Raw genomic sequence first — 18,603 nt, 5'->3', positions numbered from 1 at the left:
TATGTCTGAGTTGCTCTCCTCCAAATTCAATGTTGGAAATGCCTTTGTAATAATTGCTCCATTTTTCTTGATTCGTTCCACTGTGAGCGTCACTCGTGGTAAGATCAGTATTTTATTGCATTGAACCGTTGGCTAATGGTTTAATGCAACTTGTGGCTTGCTTGAGAAGGCAGTAAAGTGGCAAACTGTTGGTGTGGTGACTGGAGTCACATATAAAAAAAAGTATTTGTTCATGGATTATGAAAGTCGCTGGATAGAATGCCATTTGTTGCCCATCCCCAATTGTCCTTGAGAAGGAAGCTGCCTCCTTAAATCACTGCAGCCCATGTGGTGTAAGTACACCCATGGTGCTGTTAGGGATGAGCATGTGGAGGGTGGGTTATTATCTGGGGGTGTAGGGGGTGGCTTACTTGGGGGCTTAGGGGTGTGAGGCTGGGTTATTAACTGAAGGTGTCGGGGTGTGGTGAGTGGACTATTACCTGGGGTGTGTGGAATGGGTTATTACCTGGGTGTGTGTGTGGGAGTGGTTATAACCTGTGGGTGGGGGTGTGTGGTGTGGGTTATTTACCTGAGGGTGGGGGAGGTGGGGTGGGTGTGGGGGGCGGGTTCTGAGAGTGGGGGTGGGGTGGGTTATTACCTGTGGGTGGGAGGGGGGGGGGGGGTCTAGGCTGGATTCTTTACCTGGGGTGGGGGGATTATTTTCCTGGGGTGGAGGGTCTAGGCTGGGCTATTACCTGGGTGTGTGGGGTAGGGGTGAGTTATTTACCTGGGGTGAGGGTGTGGGTGAGTTATTACCTGGATGGGGTATGGGTGGGTTATTACCTGTAGGTGCGGGGTGGGGTGGGGGTTGGGGGGTGGATGGTGTAAGTTATCTACCTGGGGGTGGGGGCTGGGTGGTATGGGGTGTAAAGGAAAATGGGAAAATATGTCATTTGAACCATGGACTTCTGGAGATTTTAATGTAAGGGAAAAAGTCCCACGAAGGGTTAACAGCGGGACAAGCAGTTTGGAATACAACAAGCCTGAGAGAACTTCTTTCCTGACAAAGAAACTTTAGTGAATTAAGTTTTGGTAACACACAAAGTTGTAGTTACAAGGTAGCAAAGGGTTTTAGTTACAATTATAGTACATTTATACTTCAATTTACATTTTATAGTTTGCACATTTTCAGAAGTTAAATCTTTTTAGCAAGTAGTCGACTTTGAAGGGTCAGAATTTCCGTCCCCATTCAGATAAGGTTAGAATACATGTGTGACATACTGACGCCAGTTGAATGCAGAGATTCAGAGGCGAGTTGCTTCACTGAACACAAGTTATTGTCAAATATTGAGGTTAAAAAGATATCACTAAGGTTTCATATCAGAACATTTGCTGACGAAGCAGGAACCAAACTGATTACCTGCCAAGCAGAACCCGATAGTTCAAAGACTAAATGCAATTAGGGTCTGTAACTAAAGGTTGTATTAGGCAATGAAGCAGCGAAAGTAAGTTCATGACGCAACTTGTCAACGAAAGAGAGTTACTTTCAATAAGGTCAAGTAATCACTTGGATTGCTAAAAGAGCAATATAAAGCCTGAAATTCTGACAGCAAGCAGAGTCAGCTCTCATAGCTTCCCTCGGTCATGGGACAGATAGAACACAGAAACCGAGCAGAACAGCAAATCTATCAGGGTAAAACCGAAAGATAAAGAAGAGAGATTGTCAAGGCAGATCTGACGGTCCAATAACTGACCAGGAGAATCCAGAAGCAAGGGTAGGAATGTTAGGATAGATAGGATGGATGAGTGGCTCGAGAGATGATGCAAGAGGGAGGGATTCAAATTCCTGCGACATTGGAACCGGTTCTGGGGGAGGTGGGACCAGTACAAACCGGACGGTCTGCACCTGGGCAGGACTGGAACCGATGTCCTGGTTTTGGGGGGGGGGGGTTTGCTGGAGCTGTTGGGGAGGGTTTTAACTAATGTGGCAGGGGGATGGGAACCGATGCAGAAAGTTGGAAGGTAGTAAAACAGGGTCAGAAGCAAAAGGAAGTAAGGGGGAAAGTGTAAGGCAGAGAAGCCATAGTCAAAAATCAAAAAAGGGTGACAGTACAAGGTACAGTGACTGAGGGGAGCTCAGTGAATAGGCCCAGTAATACTAAAAGGAATAAAACGGGAAGTAAAAATGTTAATGGTAAGTGATGCGGCAGGTTGTTACATGAAGATATGGGGTCAATTACAAGGAAAATTAGGAGAAAAGAGGAAATACAATTTAGGAGAGGTTACTGATCAAGGTGTTAAGATTCAAAACAGAGGTAAAAAAGCCAGCATAAGTGTACTGTACCTGAATGCTCATTGTATTCGGAATGAGTTGATGGCACAAATCATTGTGAATGACTATGATTTAGTGGCCGTTACTGAAACATGGTTAAAGGATGGTCATGACTGGGAGTTAAATATCCGAGGGTATCAAACTATTCGGAAGGACAGAGTGGATGGTAAGGGATAAAAGCAAATTACTGCGGATGCTGGAATCTGAAACGAAAGAGAAAATGCTGGAAAATCTCAGTAAGTCTGGCAGCATCTGTAGGGGGAGAAAAGAGCTAACGTTTCAAGTCCGATGACTCTTTGTCAAAGCTAACAGACAGAGAGAGTGGGAAATATTTACACTGTGGGGTGAGAATGAAAGATGAGTCATAGCCACAGAAACCCAGGGAAACCGGGTGCTAATGGCCACAGATACCAAGGTGACAGAGTGTTAATGGCAGTCCCCAGAGAGGACAAAGGATGTGAAAGGTCAAACAGCAGGGAAACTAACATCAGAGGATAAACTGTAGATGTGGGAGGAGGGGAAGGAGGAAGCAAAGAGGAGAAAGGTGCAGGAAAGGTGGATAATATTGGGGGGGGGGGGGGGAATTAAGAAAGAAAGATATGGTAAAAGACAGTTAAAATGGAATGAAAACAAATGGGTCGAGGTGGGGCTGATCATCTGAAGTTGTTGAATTCGATGTTCAGGCCGGAAGGCTGTAGCGTACCTAACCGGAAGATGAGATGTTGTTCCTCCAGTTTGCGTTGAGCTTCACTGGAACATTGCAGCAGGCCAAGAACAGACATGTGGGCATGGGGGCAGGGTCTTTTGTTAAAATGGCAAGCAACAGGAAGGTCAGGATCCTGAATGCGCACAGACCGAAGATGCTGAGCAAAGCGATCACCCGTCTGCGTTTGGTCTCTCCGATATAGATGAGACCACATTGGGAGCAGCAAATGCAATAGACTAAATTGAAAGAGATGCAAGTGAAACGCTGCTTAACCTGGAATGAGTGTTTTGGGCCTGGAATGTTAAGCATGGAAGAGGTAAAGGGGCAGGTGTTACACCTTCTGCGATTGCATGGGAAGGTGCCATGGGTGATGGGAGAGGTACTGGGTATGGTGGAGGAGTGGACTAGATTGTCTCGGAGGGAACAGTCTCTGCGGAATGCTGACAGAGGGAGTGAAGGGAAGATGTGTTTGGTGGTGGCATCACGCTGGAGTTGGCAAAAATGGCGGAGGATTATGCTTTGCATACGGAGGCTGGTGGGATGAAATGTGAGAACGAGGGGAGGGGGCGAGGGTAGTGGCGCGGGAGATGGACCGCACACTGTTGAGGGCCCTGTCCACAACTATCGATGGGAAATCACGGTCGAGGAAGAAGGAACACATTTTCGAAGCACCATTTTGGAAAGTTGCATCATCGGAACAAATGTGACGGAGGCGAAGGAGTTGAGAGAAAGGGATGGAGTCCTTACAGGGTGTAGGGGGGCGAAGAGCTGTAGTCCAGATACCTGTGGGAGTCAGTGGGCTTGTAGTGGATATTAGTGGATAGTCTATTGCCAGAAATAGAGACAGAAAGATCAAGGAAGGGAAGGGAAGTGTCTGAGATGGATCAGGTGAAAGTGATGGAGGGGTGGAAACTGGAAGCGAAGCTGCTGAATTTTTCCAGGTCCGGGCGAGAGCATGACACGGCACCAAAATAGTCATCAATGTATCGGTAAAGGAGTTGTGGCAGGGGGCCCGGATAGGCCTGGAACAAGGAATGTTCCACATACCCCATAAAAAGGAAAGCGTAGCTAGGACCCATGCGGGTACCCATTGCTACACCTTTGATTTGGAGAAAGTGAGATGAGTTAAAGGAGAAGTTGTTGAGAGATAGAACGAGTTCAGCCAGATGGAGGAGAGTGGTGGTGGATGGGAATTGTCCGGGCCTCTTTTCGAGAAAGAAGCAAAGAGTTCTCAGGCTATCCTGGTGTGGGATGGAGATGCAGAGAGATTGCACACCCATGGTGAATAGAATGCGGTTAGGGTCTGCGAACTGGAAGCTGTCAATATGACTCAGTGCATCAGAGGAATCCCGGATGTAGGTGGGGATGGATGGTAAGGGAGTTGGTGTAGCTCTGTTATTTAAGGATGACATCCGGGCAATAGTAAGGGATGACATCGGTTCTATGGAGGATAAGGTTAAATCCATTTGGGTGGAAATCAGGAATAGTAAGGTGAAAAGTCACTGATAGGAGTAGTCTATAGGCCACCAAATAGTAACGTTATGGTGGGGCAGGCAATAAACAAAGAAATAACTGATGCATGTAGAAATGGTACAGCAGTTATCATGGGGGATTTTAATCTACATGTCGATTGGTTTAACCAGGGCGGTCATGGCAGCCTTGAGGAGGAGTTTATAGAATGTGTCCGCGATAGTTTCCTAGAACAGTATGTAATGGAACCTACGAGGGAACAAGCGGTCCTAGATCTTGTCCTGTGTAATGAGACAGGATTGATTCATGATCTCAAAGTTAGGGATCCTCTCGGAAGGAGCGATCACAATATGGTGGAATTTAAAATACAGATGGAGGGTGAGAAGGTAAAATCAAATACTCATGTTTTGTGCTTAAACAAAGGATATTACAATGGGATGAGAGAAGAACTAGCTAAGGTAGACTGGGAGCAAAGACTTTATGGTGGAACAGTTGAGGAACAGTGGAGAACCTTCCAAGCGATTTTTCACAGTGCTCTGCAAAGGTTTATACCAACAAAAAGGAAGGGCAGTAGAGGGGAAATCGACCGTGAATATCTAAGGAAATAAGGGAGTGTATCAAATTGAAGGAAAAAGCATACAAAGTGGCAAAGATTAGAGGGAGACTAGAGGACTGAGAAATATTTAGGGGCAACAGAAAGCTACTAAAAAAGCTATAAAGAAGGGTAAGATAGATTATGAGAGTAAACTTGCTCAGAATATAAAAACAGATAGTAAAAGTTACTACAAATATACAAAACAGAGTGGCTAAGGCAAATATTGGTCCTTTATAGAATTCATAGAATTTACAGTGCAGTGCAGAAGGAGGCCATTCAGCCCATCGAGTCTACACCGGCTCTTTGAAAGAGCACTCTACCCAAGGTCAACACCGCCATCCTATCCCCATAACCCAGTAACCCCACCCAATACTAAGGGCAATTTTGGACACTAAGGGCAATTTATCATGGCCAATCCACCTAACCTAAGGATAGATGCGGGCAGGTTGTTTCCACTGGCGGGTGACAGCAGAACTAGGGGGCATAGCCTCAAAATAAGGGGAAGTACATTTAATGAAATGAAAATGAAATGAAATGAAAATGAAATGAAATGTAAATCGCTTATTGTCACGAGTAGGCTTCAATGAAGTTACTGTGAAAAGCCCCTAGTCGCCACATTCCGGCGCCTGTCCGGGGAGGCTGGTACGGGAATCGAACCGTGCTGCTGGCCTGCTTGGTCTGCTTTAAAAGCCAGTGATTTAGCCCAGTGAGCTAAACCAGCCCCTCTTGATAACTTGAAAATCTAGATTGACTCGAATAGCACATTTAGGACTGAGTTTAGGAGGAACTTCTTCACCCAAAGGGTTGTGAATCTATGGAATTCCTTGCCCAGTGAAGCAGTTGAGGCTCCTTCATTACATGTTTTTAAGATAAAGATAGTTTTTTGAAGAATAAAGGGATTAAGGGTTATGGTGTTCGGGCCGGAAAGTGGAGCTGAGTCCACAAAAGATCAGCCATGATCTCATTGAATGGCGGAGCAGGCTCGAGGGGCCAGATGGCCGACTCCTGCTCCTAGTTCTTATGTTCTTATGTTTCTTATGTTCTTTTTACTTTTCTGTAAAGACCGTGATTGTATCTTTTAAAAGAAAAAAATAAAATTACATAAAGTTTTAACCTGAAACAGTGGTTATTACAAAGTCGACTTTACTTACTTAGCAACGCGGGATCCAGGATCGAAGCTACTAAGTGGTAAGTAGATAAAATCTTCCATAAAGATATGGGTTACACCGGGGGATAACTTGAAAATCTAGATTGACTCGAATAGCGCCCACCTAAGCCTGCATCGGAGTCAGGGCGTGAGAATCCCTGTTCACCATTTAGAATGTCTTGTTGACCCTTTTTGGTAGAGGGGGAATTCTAAGAATAGTGGTGAGTTTTTTACTTCAGGGGGTGGGTTATTACCTGTGGGTGGGGGGGGGGTTAGTGGGGGTTATTACCTGTGGGTGGGGGGGGGGGTTAGTGGGGGTTATTACCTGTGGGTGGGGGGGGGTTAGTGGGGTTATTATCTGTGGGGGGGAGGGGTTAGTGGGGTTATTACCTGTGGGTGGGGGGGGCGGTTGTGGGGGTTATTACCTGTGGGGGGGGGTTAGTGGGTGTTATTACCTGTGGGTGGGGGGGGTGTTAGTGGGGGTTATTACCTGTGGGGGGGGGGGTTAGTGGGGCTGTTACCTGTGGGTGGTGGGTGGGGAGGGTGAGGGTGGGTTATTACCTGTGGGTGGGGAGGGTTAGGGTGGGTTATTACCTGTGGGTGGGGGGGTTAGGGTGGGTTATTACCTGTGGGTGGGGGGGGTTAGGGTGGGTTACTACCTGTTGTTGGGGGGGCTAGGGTGGGTTATTACCTGATTACATCCATTGATGCAGCTCCCGACTTGAAAAAGTCTGTTGAATCGACAATTTCCGTTAGATTAGTCAGGATGCCGTTCCAGATAACCTGATCCAAACAAAACATGGAGAAAGAATAGAAATCAGGAGTAGGCACAGAAACAGAATTAACAGAAGTAGTGGCTGCTTCGATGAGGAACATTATCATAAAAAAACCAATAGAACCTGAAGAATTAAAATAAAATTAACGTGCTACATTTTGTACCAATCACGGTGTGGATTTCAGTGCAGGGAATGAAGGATAATCATTATTAATATGAAACACTCCCAGGACAGGTACAGCACGGGGTTAGATACAGAGTAAAGCTCCCTCTACACTGTCCCCATCAAACACTCCCAGGACAGGTACAGCACGGGGTTAGATACAGAGTAAAGCTCCCTCTACACTGTCCCCATCAAACACTCCCAGGACAGGTACAGCACAGGGTTAGATACAGAGTAAAGCTCCCTCTACACTGTCCCCATCAAACACTCCCAGGACAGGTACAGCACGGGGTTAGATACAGAGTAAAGCTCCCTCTACACTGTCCCCATCAAACACTCCCAGGACAGGTACAGCACGGGGTTAGATACAGAGTAAAGCTCCCTCTACACTGTCCCCATCAAACACTCCCAGGGCAGGTACAGCACGGGGTTAGATACAGAGTAAAGCTCCCTCTACACTGTCCCCATCAAACACTCCCAGGACAGGTACAGCACGGGGTTAGATACAGAGTAAAGCTCCCTCTACACTGTCCCCATCAAACACTCCCAGGACAGGTACAGCACAGGGTTAGATACAGAGTAAAGCTCCCTCTACACTGTCCCCATCAAACACTCCCAGGACAGGTACAGCACGGGGTTAGATACAGAGTAAAGCTCCCTCTACACTGTCCCCATCAAACACTCGCAGGACAGGTACAGCACAGGGTTAGATACAGAGTAAAGCTCCCTCTACACTGTCCCCATCAAACACTCCCAGGACAGGTACAGCACGGGGTTAGATACAGAGTAAAGCTCCCTCTACACTGTCCCCATCAAACACTCCCAGGACAGGTGTAGCACGGGGTTAGATACAGAGTAAAGCTCCCTCTACACTGTCCCCATCAAACACTCCCAGGACAGGTACAGCACGGGGTTAGATACAGAGTAAAGCTCCCTCTACACTGTCCACATAAATCACTCCAAGGACAGGGGCAACGTGGAGTTAGATACTCTCACATTCTGTTTATATATCCAATGTGGATGACTTCAGATTAATCCACGTTATAATGCATTTGCCACTCAACTTGTCTACATCACCTTGAAGCCTCTTAATATCCTCCTATCCACTCACATTCAAATGCACAGTATTTTTAGGATGACCTACGCTGTCTGTGGTAGCGTAGCCTCTAAGATGCGAGTCTCACGGTCCACCCGACTAGCTTGGGGCAAATCGCGCAGGAGCGCGCAAACCTCAACCAATGGAGAGAAAGCGCAGGGCCCGGTAGTGAGGGGGTGGGTAGTGTGAACCCCAGAACCAGAGAGTCGAGACCCAGCCATCATTGCTCTGTGTCTGTATACAGTTGCCTTTGCCGACTGTTAATAAATCCCCCTCTTCTTACTGCAAATCTCCAGTGCGTTGTTTTGAGCCAGCAAATTGGCGAAGAGGAAAACGCTTTCAATGGTTGGGCCCCCGCAATTCCTCATCCAAGAAGCCTCCAAAGACAAACGGGAAACGGGAAGCATCAACGGTAGCACCGAACAAAAAGTGAGTGAAAATACCAAAGATCAGAAGGGTAGAGCCATTCGACAAGGTGGGGGTCAAAGACTGGAGCCAGCACAGCAATGGGCAGCACGGTAGCACAAGTGGCTAGCACTGTGGCTTCACAGCGCCAGGGTCCCAGGTTCGATTCCCTGCTGGGTCACTGTCTGTGTGCAGTCTGCACATCCTCCCCGTGTGTGTGTGGGTTTCCTCCGGGTGCTCCGGTTTCCTCCCACAGTCCAAAGATGTGCAGGTTAGGTGGATTGGCCATGATAAATTGCCCTTAGTGACTAAAAAGGTTAGGAGGGGTTATTGGGTTACGGGGATAGGGTGGAAGTGACGGCGTAAGTGGGCCGGTGCAGACTCGATGGGCCGAATGGCGTCCTTCTGCACTGTATGTTCTATGTATGCATCAAGGGGCTCCGCGATTTATTCATGTCGTAGAGGGGCACAGACTGAGCATGATGGGAAGGGACTGGTTACAGCGAATTAAACTAAATTGGCTCAAATCTTTTAAATTTCAAACAGCGTTTTTCAAGACTCCTACGAAGATACGAGGACTTGTTCCACAATGAGTTAGACTACATCAAGGGCATGAAGGTTGAAATTATGCCGATCCAGAATCAACAACAAAGTATTTTAGTGAAAACCAGTCCCTTACTCCCTGCATCAAAAGGTTGAAGCTGAGTTAAAGCTCTTAGAGAAACTGGGAATAATGAAGCCAGTACAATTTTCCGAGTGGGCAACCCCAATAATAATAATAATCTTTCAGTGTCACAAGTTGGCTTCAATTAAGTTACTGTGAAAAGCCCCTATTCGCCACATTCGGGCGCCTGGTACGGGAATTGAACCCACACTGCTGTCCTCGTTGTGCACATTACAAGCCAGCTGTCTAGCCCCCCAGGCTAAACCGGCTCCCATCGTCCCTGTGCTGAAGCCAGACTGATCAATAAGAACATGTGGGGAATATAAGTTGACAATCAACCAGGCTGCCCAGATAAGGACCCAATTGCCAGAATTGAGGACCTCTGCCAAGTTGACGGAGGCCTCACCTCCTCCGCCCTGGACCTCAGCTACACATACCGCAGCTGGAATCAGAAAAAGCGTCCCAAAGGTTTGCCACGATCAATATACATAGAGGCCTCTTCCAGTAAACGAGGCTACCTTTTGGCATTTGCTCGGCCGGCGCTATTTTCCAGCACACCATGGAAAACCTCCTTCAGGGTATCGCAAAAGTGATGGTCTATCTCGGCGATGTTTTATTCACTAGAACCACACAGGGGGAGCACATGTCGAGTTTGGAAGCTGCATCGAAGAGATTCTGAGATGAGGGACTCCTCCTTAAACATGAGCAATGCAGCTTCCAGGCCACAGAAGTCACGTACTTGGGGTTCCGAGTGGATACAGCCACTCGAAGGAAAGGTCGAAGCCATATGAGAGGCCATTGCTCTCAGGAATGTAGCCGAGCTGGAGTTATTGGGCCTTCGAAGGGAGGAAAAGCTGATACCCTCAATAACCTCCGCCAGGTGCAAAGTTAGGCCTCGCTGATAGAAACGTACAGCTATATCTCCCAGCATAGGCCAGGCACCCAAATCTCCAATACGGATGCCTTGAGTCAACTCTCTTTGCCAAAGAGCTTGGCGTTACCGCCGGTACCCCAAGAAATGTACTTCCACTGAATTTCCTTAACACCGTGCCGGTGACGCCCGGACACAAAGGAAATTGGACCCGGCGAGATCCGATATTATCCAAAAGGAAATGGATGATACAAACAGGCGAGCAGCACGGGACGTCTGTAAAGTTGAGGCCCTATGTAACCCACAGGGACGAGCTCACCTGCGAGGATGGGGTAATACGTTGAGGCTCTCGAGTCTTCGTTCCACCTCCCGCGAGGGAACCCCTCCTGGAAGAATTACACAGCGTGTATCCATCCAGACAAAAAGCAAGGTGCCGGCTTGCAGTTATATCCAGTTACTGGGAATAGACAAAGCGATCGGAAACATGGAACATCAATGCATCCCCTGCCAGACTCTGCAATAATTACCTCCTTCGGCCAATCACCACACGTGGGAGTGGCTGGGCCGCCAATGGGCCAGCGTGCATGTCAATCATGTGGAAGGATGTTCCTCGTCCTGGTAGATGCTCATTCCATAAGACATAATACAGAATTAGGCCATTCGGCCCTTCAGGTCTGCTCAGCTCCAAATGTTTATCCATACAAGAGATGGGAGCATACATAAGATCTCGGCGACTTAAAACTGATGAAGCTTTGGAGGAATATCGGGAAAGTAGGACAAATCTCAAACACGCAATAAAGAGGGCGAAAAGGGGTCATGAAATATCTTTGGCTAACAAGGTTAAGGAAAATCCCAAAGCCTTTATTCGTATGTAAGGAGCAAGAGGGTAACTAGAGAAATAATTGGCCCACTCAAAGCCAAAAGAGGGAATTTATGCGTGGAGTCAGTGGAAATGGGTGAGATTCTTAATGAGTACTTTGCATCGGTATTCACAAAGGAGAGGGACAAGACGGATGTTGAGGCTAGGGATGGATGTTTAAATACTCTAGGTCAAGTCGGCATTAGAAAGACGGACATTTTGTGTATTCTAAAAGGCATTAAGGTGGACAAGTCCCAGGTCCGGATGGGATCTATCCCAGGTCACTGAGGGAAGCGAGGAACGAAATAGCTGGGGCCTTAACAGATATCTTTGCAGCATCCTTGAACGCGGGTGAGGTCCCGGAGGACTGGAGAATTGCTAATGTTGTCCCTTTGTTTAAGAAGGGTAGCAGGGGTAATCCAGGGAATTATAGACCTGTGAGCTTGACGTCAGTGGTAGGCAAACTGTTGGAGAAGATACTGAGGGATAGGATCTATTCACATTTGGAAGAAAATAGACTTATCAGTGATAGGCAGCATGGTTTTGTGCAGGGAAGGTCATGTCTTACAAACCTAATAGAATTCTTTGAGGAAGTGACAAAGTTAATTGATGAGGGAAGGGCTGTAGATGTCATGTACATGGACTTCAGTAAGGCGTTTGATAAAGTTTCCCATGGCAGGTTGATGGAAAAAGTGAAGTGGTATGGGGTTCAGGGTGTACTAGCTAGATGGATAAAGAACTGGCTGGGCAACAGGACACAGAGAGTAGTGGTGGAAGGGAGTGTCTCAAAATGGAGAAGGGTGACTAGTGGTGTTCCACAGGGATCCGTGCTCGGACCACTGTTGTTTGTGATATACATAAATGATCTGGAGGAAGATATAGGTGGTCTGATGAGCAAGTTTGCAGATGATACCAAGATTGGTGTAGTTGCAGATAGCGAGGAGGACTGTCATAGAATACAGCAAAATATAGATAGATTGGAGAGTTGGGCAGAGAAATGGCAGATGGAATTCAATCCAGGCAAATGCGAGGTGATGCATTTTGGAAGATCAAATTCAAGAACGGACTATATGGTCAATGGAAGGGTCCTGGGGAAAATTTATGTACAGAGAGATCTGGGAGTTCAGGTCCATTGTACCTTGAAGGTGGCAACGCAGGTGGATAGAGTGGTCAAGAAGGCATACAGCATGCTGGCCTTCATTGGGCGGGATTTTGAGTACAAGAGTCAGCAGGTCATGTTACAGTTGTATAGGACTTTGGTTAGGCAACATTTGGAATACTGCGTGCAGTTCTGGTCGCCACATTACCAGAAGGATGTGGATGCTTTAGAGAGGATGCAGAGGAGGTTCACCAGGATGTTGCCTGGTATGGAGGGTGCTAGCTATGAAGAAAGGTTGAGTAGATTAGGATTGTTTTCGTTGGAAAGACGAAGGTTGAGGGGGGACCTGATTGAGGTCGACAAAATTATGAGAGGTATGGACAGGGTGGATAGCAACAAGCTTTTTCCAAGAGTGGGGGTGTCAATTACAAGGGGTCACGATTTCAAGGTGAGAGGGGGAAAGTTTAAGGGAGATGTGCGTGGAAAGTTTTTAAAGCAGAGGGTGGTGGGTGCCTGGAACGCTTTGCCAGCGGAGGTGGTAGAGGCGGGCACGCTAGCATCATTTAAGATGCATCTGGACAGATATATGAACGGGCGGGGAACAGAGGGAAGTAGACCTTGGAAAATAGGCAACAGTTTAGATAAAGGATCTGGATCGGCGCAGGCTGGGAGGGCTGAAGGACCTGTTCCTGTGCTGTAATTTTCTTTGTTCTTTGTTCTTTGTACCACCTCGGCTGCCATTGTGGATGCCTTCCACTGACTACTCACCGTATAGAGCCTTTCAGAGGCCATTCTGTCCGACAATGGTACCTCTTTTACTGGGGATGATCCAATGCTTTGTCCAGACAAATGGAACCCAGTATACCCAGGACAGCCCCATATCACCCAGCATCCAACAGGTCAGTGGAAAGGGTGTACAGACTTCTCGAGCCATCACATTGCGGTTTGAACTTGAGAGAATCAAGGGAAATGGGGATCGAGCGGGAACATGGAGTTGACATCATGGAATGTTGGAGGAGCTGTCTGGCTCATTCCTGCTCCTGTTCCTCATGCTCGGCACAAGCCTCTTACCCCTCCTCTTTATTTCATTCAACCCCATCTCCTTCCATTCCTCGCTCCCTCTCCAGTTTCCCCTTAAATGTATCGATAATATTCACCTCACCCACTCCCCGTGGGAACGAGTTCCACATTCTCACCACTCCCTGTGTGAGCGAGTTCCACATTCTCCCCACTCCCTGTGGGAGCGAGTCCCACATTCTCCACACTCCCCGTGGGAGAGAGTCCCACATTCTCCCCACTCCCTGTGGGAGCGTGTCCCACATTCTCCCCACTCCCTGTGGGAGCAAGTCCACATTCTCCCCACTCCCTGTGGGAGCGAGTCCCACATTCTCCCCACTCCCTGTGTGAGCGAGTCCCACATTCTCCCCACTCCCTGTGGGAGCGAGTCCCACATTCTCCCCACTCCCTGTGGGAGCGAGTCCCATATTCTCCCCACTCCCTGTGGGAGCGAGTTCCACATTCTCCCCACTCCCTGTGGGAGCGAGTCCCATATTCTCCCCACTCCCTGTGGGAGCGAGTTCCACATTCTTCTCACTTCCTGTGGGAGCGAGTCCCACATTCTCCCCACTCCCTGTGGGAGCAAGTTCCACATTCTCCCCACTCCCCATGGGAGCGAGTCCCACATTCTCCCCACTCCCTGTGGGAGCGAGTCCCACATTCCCCCCACTCCCCAGGGGAGTGAGTCCCACATTCTCCCCACTCCCTGTGGGAGCGAGTCCCACATTCTCCCCACTCCCTGTGGGAGCGAGTCCCACATTCCCCCCACTCCCCAGGGGAGTGAGTCCCACATTCTCCCCACTCCCCAAGGGAGTGAGTCCCACATTCTCCCCACTCCCTGTGGGAGCGAGTCCCACATTCTCCCCACTCCCTGTGGGAGCGAGTCCCACATTCTCCCCACTCCCTGTGGGAGCGAGTCCCACATTCCCCCCACTCCCCATGGGAGCGAGTCCCACATTCTCCCCACTCCCTGTGGGAGTGAGTTCCACTCTCTGGGTAAACGCATTTCTCCTGAATCACTTACTCGAACTTCCTCTTTGACCTTTTTCTCCTCTTCGGTCAGCTCCAGTGATGAACTTTGTGAAGTGGCAAAGTACTTGGAGGCTTGGATCATTTTGCCGTCTTCAAACTGGAGATTCTTCACCAAAAGCTGAAAGAAAACCACATGTTTTTGAAGAACTGTCAGCCCGAGAAGGTATTGAGGCTAAAATGTAATGTGGACTAGAACATAAAAACCAGCAACAGGTTCCCATCTGCCCATTACCCCTCACCCCCTATTACCCTGACAGTTAGATCTCACCCCCACTGGGCCACTGTTAACGCTCGCCCTGCTTCATTCTGATAATATTGCAGAATGGTTTCCGATGATGTAGGATTCAAACTTCGAATAAAAGATTGATTACCATTTTACCATCATTCCCAAAGAGTACCAGGCCGTTTTTGCTGACGATGGCAGGTGCTTGAGCTCCAGGAATGTCCAGGGTCTGGCCCTGGGGAGGGGCGTTATCGATCAACAACGAGCCGAAAAATGTCAGTTTCTGAAATAGAAGAGGGAAACAATTATTCTGTATTTTGTAACACACCCACAAGAAAATAAGAAACAATTCATCCCCTAGAGCTCGTTCAGTGAGGTCATGGATGATCTGTGATGTAACCCAAAATACCCCCTTCTGCCTCTTCTTCCTGAATATTGTTTAAAGCTGTTACATAAGAACATAAGAACATAAGAACTAGGAGCAGGAGTAGGACATCTGGCCGCTCGAGCCTGCTCCGCCATTCAATGAGATCATGGCTGATCTTTTATGGACTCAGCTCCACTTTCCGGCCCGAACACCATAACCCTTAATACCTTTATTCTTCAAAAAATTATCTATCTTTACCTTAAAAACATGTAATGAAGGAGCCTCAACTGCTTCACTGGGCAAGGAATTCCATAGATTCACAACCCTTTGGGTGAAGAAGTTCCTCCTAAACTCAATCCTAAATCTACTTCACCTTATTTTGAGGCTATGCCCCCTAGTTCTGCTTTCACCTGCCAGTGGAAACAACCTTCCCGCATCTATCCTATCTATTCCCTTCATAATTTTAAATGTTTCTATAAGATCCCCCTCATCCTTCTAAATTCCAACGAGTACAGTACCAGTTTACTCAAACTCCCCTCATAATCCAACCCCTTCAACTCTGGGATTAACCTAGTGAATCTCCTCTGCACACCCTCCAGTGCCAGTATATCCTTTCTCAAGTAAGGAGACCAAAACTGAACACAACACTCCAGGTGTGGCCTCACTAACACCTTATACAATTGCAACATAACCTCCCTAGTCTTAAACTCCATCCCTCTAGCAATGAAGGACAAAATTCCATTTGCCTTCTTAATCACCTGTCGCACCTGTAAACCAACTTTCTGTGACTCATGCACTAGCACACCCAGGTCTCTCTGCACAGCGGCATGCTTTAATATGTTATCGTTTAATTAATAATCCCGTTTGCTGTTATTCCTACCAAAATGGATAACCTCACATTTGTCAACATTGTATTCCATCTGCCAGACCCTAGCCCATTCACTTAACCTATCCAAATCCCTCTGCAGACTTCCAGTATCCTCTGCACTTTTTGCTTTACCACTCATCTTAGTGTCGTCTGCAAACTTGGACACATTGCCCTTGGTCCCCAACTCCAAATCATCTATGTAAATTGTGAACAATTGTGGGCCCAACACGGATCCCTGAGGGACACCACTAGCTACTGATTGCCAACCAGAGAAACACCCATTAATCCCCACTCTTTGCTTTCTATTAATTAACCAATCCTCTATCCATGCTACTACTTTACCCTTAATGCCATGCATCTTTATCTTATGCAGCAACTTTTTGTGTGGCACCTTGTCAAAGGCTTTCTGGAAATCCAGATATACCACATCCATTGGCACCCCGCACTGGTAATGCCCTCAAAAAATTCCACTAAATTAGTTAGGCATGACCTGCCTTTAACGAACCCATGCTGCGTCTGCCCAATGGGACAATTTCTATCCAGATGCCTCGCTATTTCTTCCTTGGTGATAGATTCCAGCATCTTCCCTACTACCGAAGTTAAGCTCACTGGCCTATAATTTCCTGCTTTCTGCCTACCTCCTTTTTTAAACAGTGGCGTCACGTTTGCTAATTTCCAATCCGCCGGGACCACAGTAACACCAGTGTCCGTGTTACACAATGACGTCACCGAGCGTTTCGTGGGCTTTTGTGGAGTTCACCACTGTCCCCTGTTTGAGCAGCACTTTGTAAATAAACCACTTGCTTTATGTGATACAAACTCAAAGTGTGGCACCTCCGATTCTCTCTGTTTGCGGATGCAACAAAGAATATAATGGACACATGTCATGTGAGAGTACCTTTAAGAAATTTGTGTTTAAGAAATCTACCTTTAAGAAATGGGTGTTTATCAGTGATGTGAGAGTGTGGGTGGCGCTGGGTTGTCTGTCAGCTTTTTACTTTCATTTTAGGCTGTTTGCTGCAGGATGTGTTTTAGTTTCGTTTTCAGTGTTGGAGCTGAAGCCAGACAGAGCAGCTGTACTGCTGTTCTCTCTGCCATGAAAAGACTATCTCTTGACCATTTGGTGAATTCAGAATTATAAATGTTCTCAGTAGTGAATGTAAACCTAATGTGTTTCTGTTAAAAGGTGTTTCTTCTGTCTTCTGGGTGTTGTTTGGGAAGTTATTAAGGATTACTTATTGTTGTATTCTTTGAATTAATGGTTGCTAAGATGTTCACTGTATGTTTTAAAAAGGTTAACTTGAGTTCATAGAATAAACATTGTTTTGCTTTAAAAAATATTTTTCCATTTCTGCTGTACCACACCTGTAGAGTGGGCCGTGTGCTCCCCATACCACAATCTAGTAAAATTTGTGGGTCAGGTGAACTCCATGATACACTTTGGGGTTCTCTATACCCTGGCCCATAACACACAGTTAGGGGAGATAGGAAGGTACCTTTGAGGGGTCAATAACCAGGGGGCGTATATTTAAGGTAAGGGGCAGGAGGTTTATAATAATAATAATAGTGGGGATTTTAGTGGGGTTTAGTGGGATTTAAGGAAAGCATCTTCACCCAGATGGTGAAAATCGTTGTCTGAAAGGGTGATAGAGGCGGAAATCTTCACAACACTTAAGAAACATTTTGATTAGCACTTAAACCACCCGAGCAGACAAGGCTACAGACCGAGTGCTGGAAGATGGGATTACAATAGATAGGTGCTTGATGGCCGGCCCAGACACGATGGGCCAAAGGGCCTCTTTCTGCATTGTGTTATAGGCCAAGGTTTAGAGAACCCCAAAGTGTATCATGGAGTTCACCTGACCCACAACTTTTAATAGATTGTGGTATGGGGAGCACACGGCCCACTCTACAGGTGTGGTACAGCAGAAATGGAAAAGTATTTTTTAAAGCAAAACAATGTTTATTTTATGAACTCAAGTTAAACTTTTTAAAACATACAGTGAACATCTTAGCAACCGTTAATTCAAATACAACCCCCAAAGAACACAACACTAAGTAATGCTTACGCTGTCCTTTTAACATCCAGAAGACTAACAAAAAACATAACCTTTGAGAAGCACATCAGGTTAAAGTCATTATTGAAACATGTATAATTCTGAATTCACCAAATGGTCAAGAGAGAGTCTTTTCATGGCAGAGAGATCAACAGTATAGCTGATCTGTCTGGCTTCAGCTCCAACACTGAAAACAAAACTAAAACACACCCTGCAGCAAACAGCCTAAAACGAAAGTAAAAAGCTGGCATACAGCCCAGCTCTACCCACTCTCTGACATCACTGCAGTAATAAACACCCATTTCTTAAAGGTACTTTCACTACAGATATTTATATACACACCCATTTATAGACACCCATTTCTTAAAGGTACTCTCAGATGACAGCTGTAAACTCTGACTCTATGGGGATAATTTTCAGCCCACATTAGCCATCAGCGAGAATAGAAGCCCAGCAGTAAATCCCGCGACAATTGGAAAGCGCGGTGCTCACCAGTGAGATCGCTTTCTCCGATTTTCCACACCCTCGGCCAGAGATGAAACGGGATTCATGCCCACGGAGGGCGAGAACCTATTTTCATAGATTTACATGCATTTTGATGTCATTACCGAGCCCTCCCCCCACCCCTCTGTCACATGCTCGGGCAGTGCCAACCTGTGCCACGGGACAATGACAGGGTCATAGCCTCTGGGGAGACACACTGGGAGTAGGGTCCACGTTCTGTTTGTTAAGAGGGGGGTGTCCCAATGCTGATGGGGGGGGGGTCCCCAGTGTCCGTGAGGGGGGGGGGATGTTGTGGGGGTACCCAAACTCTGTGGACCCAGTTGTGATGGCTCTCC

General features: G+C 47.1%; 1 protein-coding gene across 3 annotated transcripts in view; it reads right to left on the bottom strand.

The window, feature by feature from the left end:
* Window positions 1-18,603, bottom strand: part of aldh1l1 (aldehyde dehydrogenase 1 family, member L1) — a 280,087-nt gene that overhangs the window by 35,895 nt on the left and 225,589 nt on the right. For all 3 annotated transcript variants that reach the window (XM_038812102.1, XM_038812101.1, XM_038812103.1), the window contains 3 exons: window positions 14,621-14,755; window positions 14,242-14,367; window positions 6,921-7,012 (listed from right to left, as the gene is read on the bottom strand). In XM_038812102.1, the coding sequence (XP_038668030.1) occupies window positions 6,921-7,012; window positions 14,242-14,367; window positions 14,621-14,755 (353 nt within the window). The remainder of the gene's footprint in view (window positions 1-6,920; window positions 7,013-14,241; window positions 14,368-14,620; window positions 14,756-18,603) is intronic.

Source organism: Scyliorhinus canicula, chromosome 11, assembly GCF_902713615.1.
Source record: "Scyliorhinus canicula chromosome 11, sScyCan1.1, whole genome shotgun sequence".
In the NCBI taxonomy this organism is placed as follows: Eukaryota; Metazoa; Chordata; class Chondrichthyes; order Carcharhiniformes; family Scyliorhinidae; genus Scyliorhinus; species Scyliorhinus canicula.
This window is presented reverse-complemented; position numbering and strand designations above follow the sequence as displayed.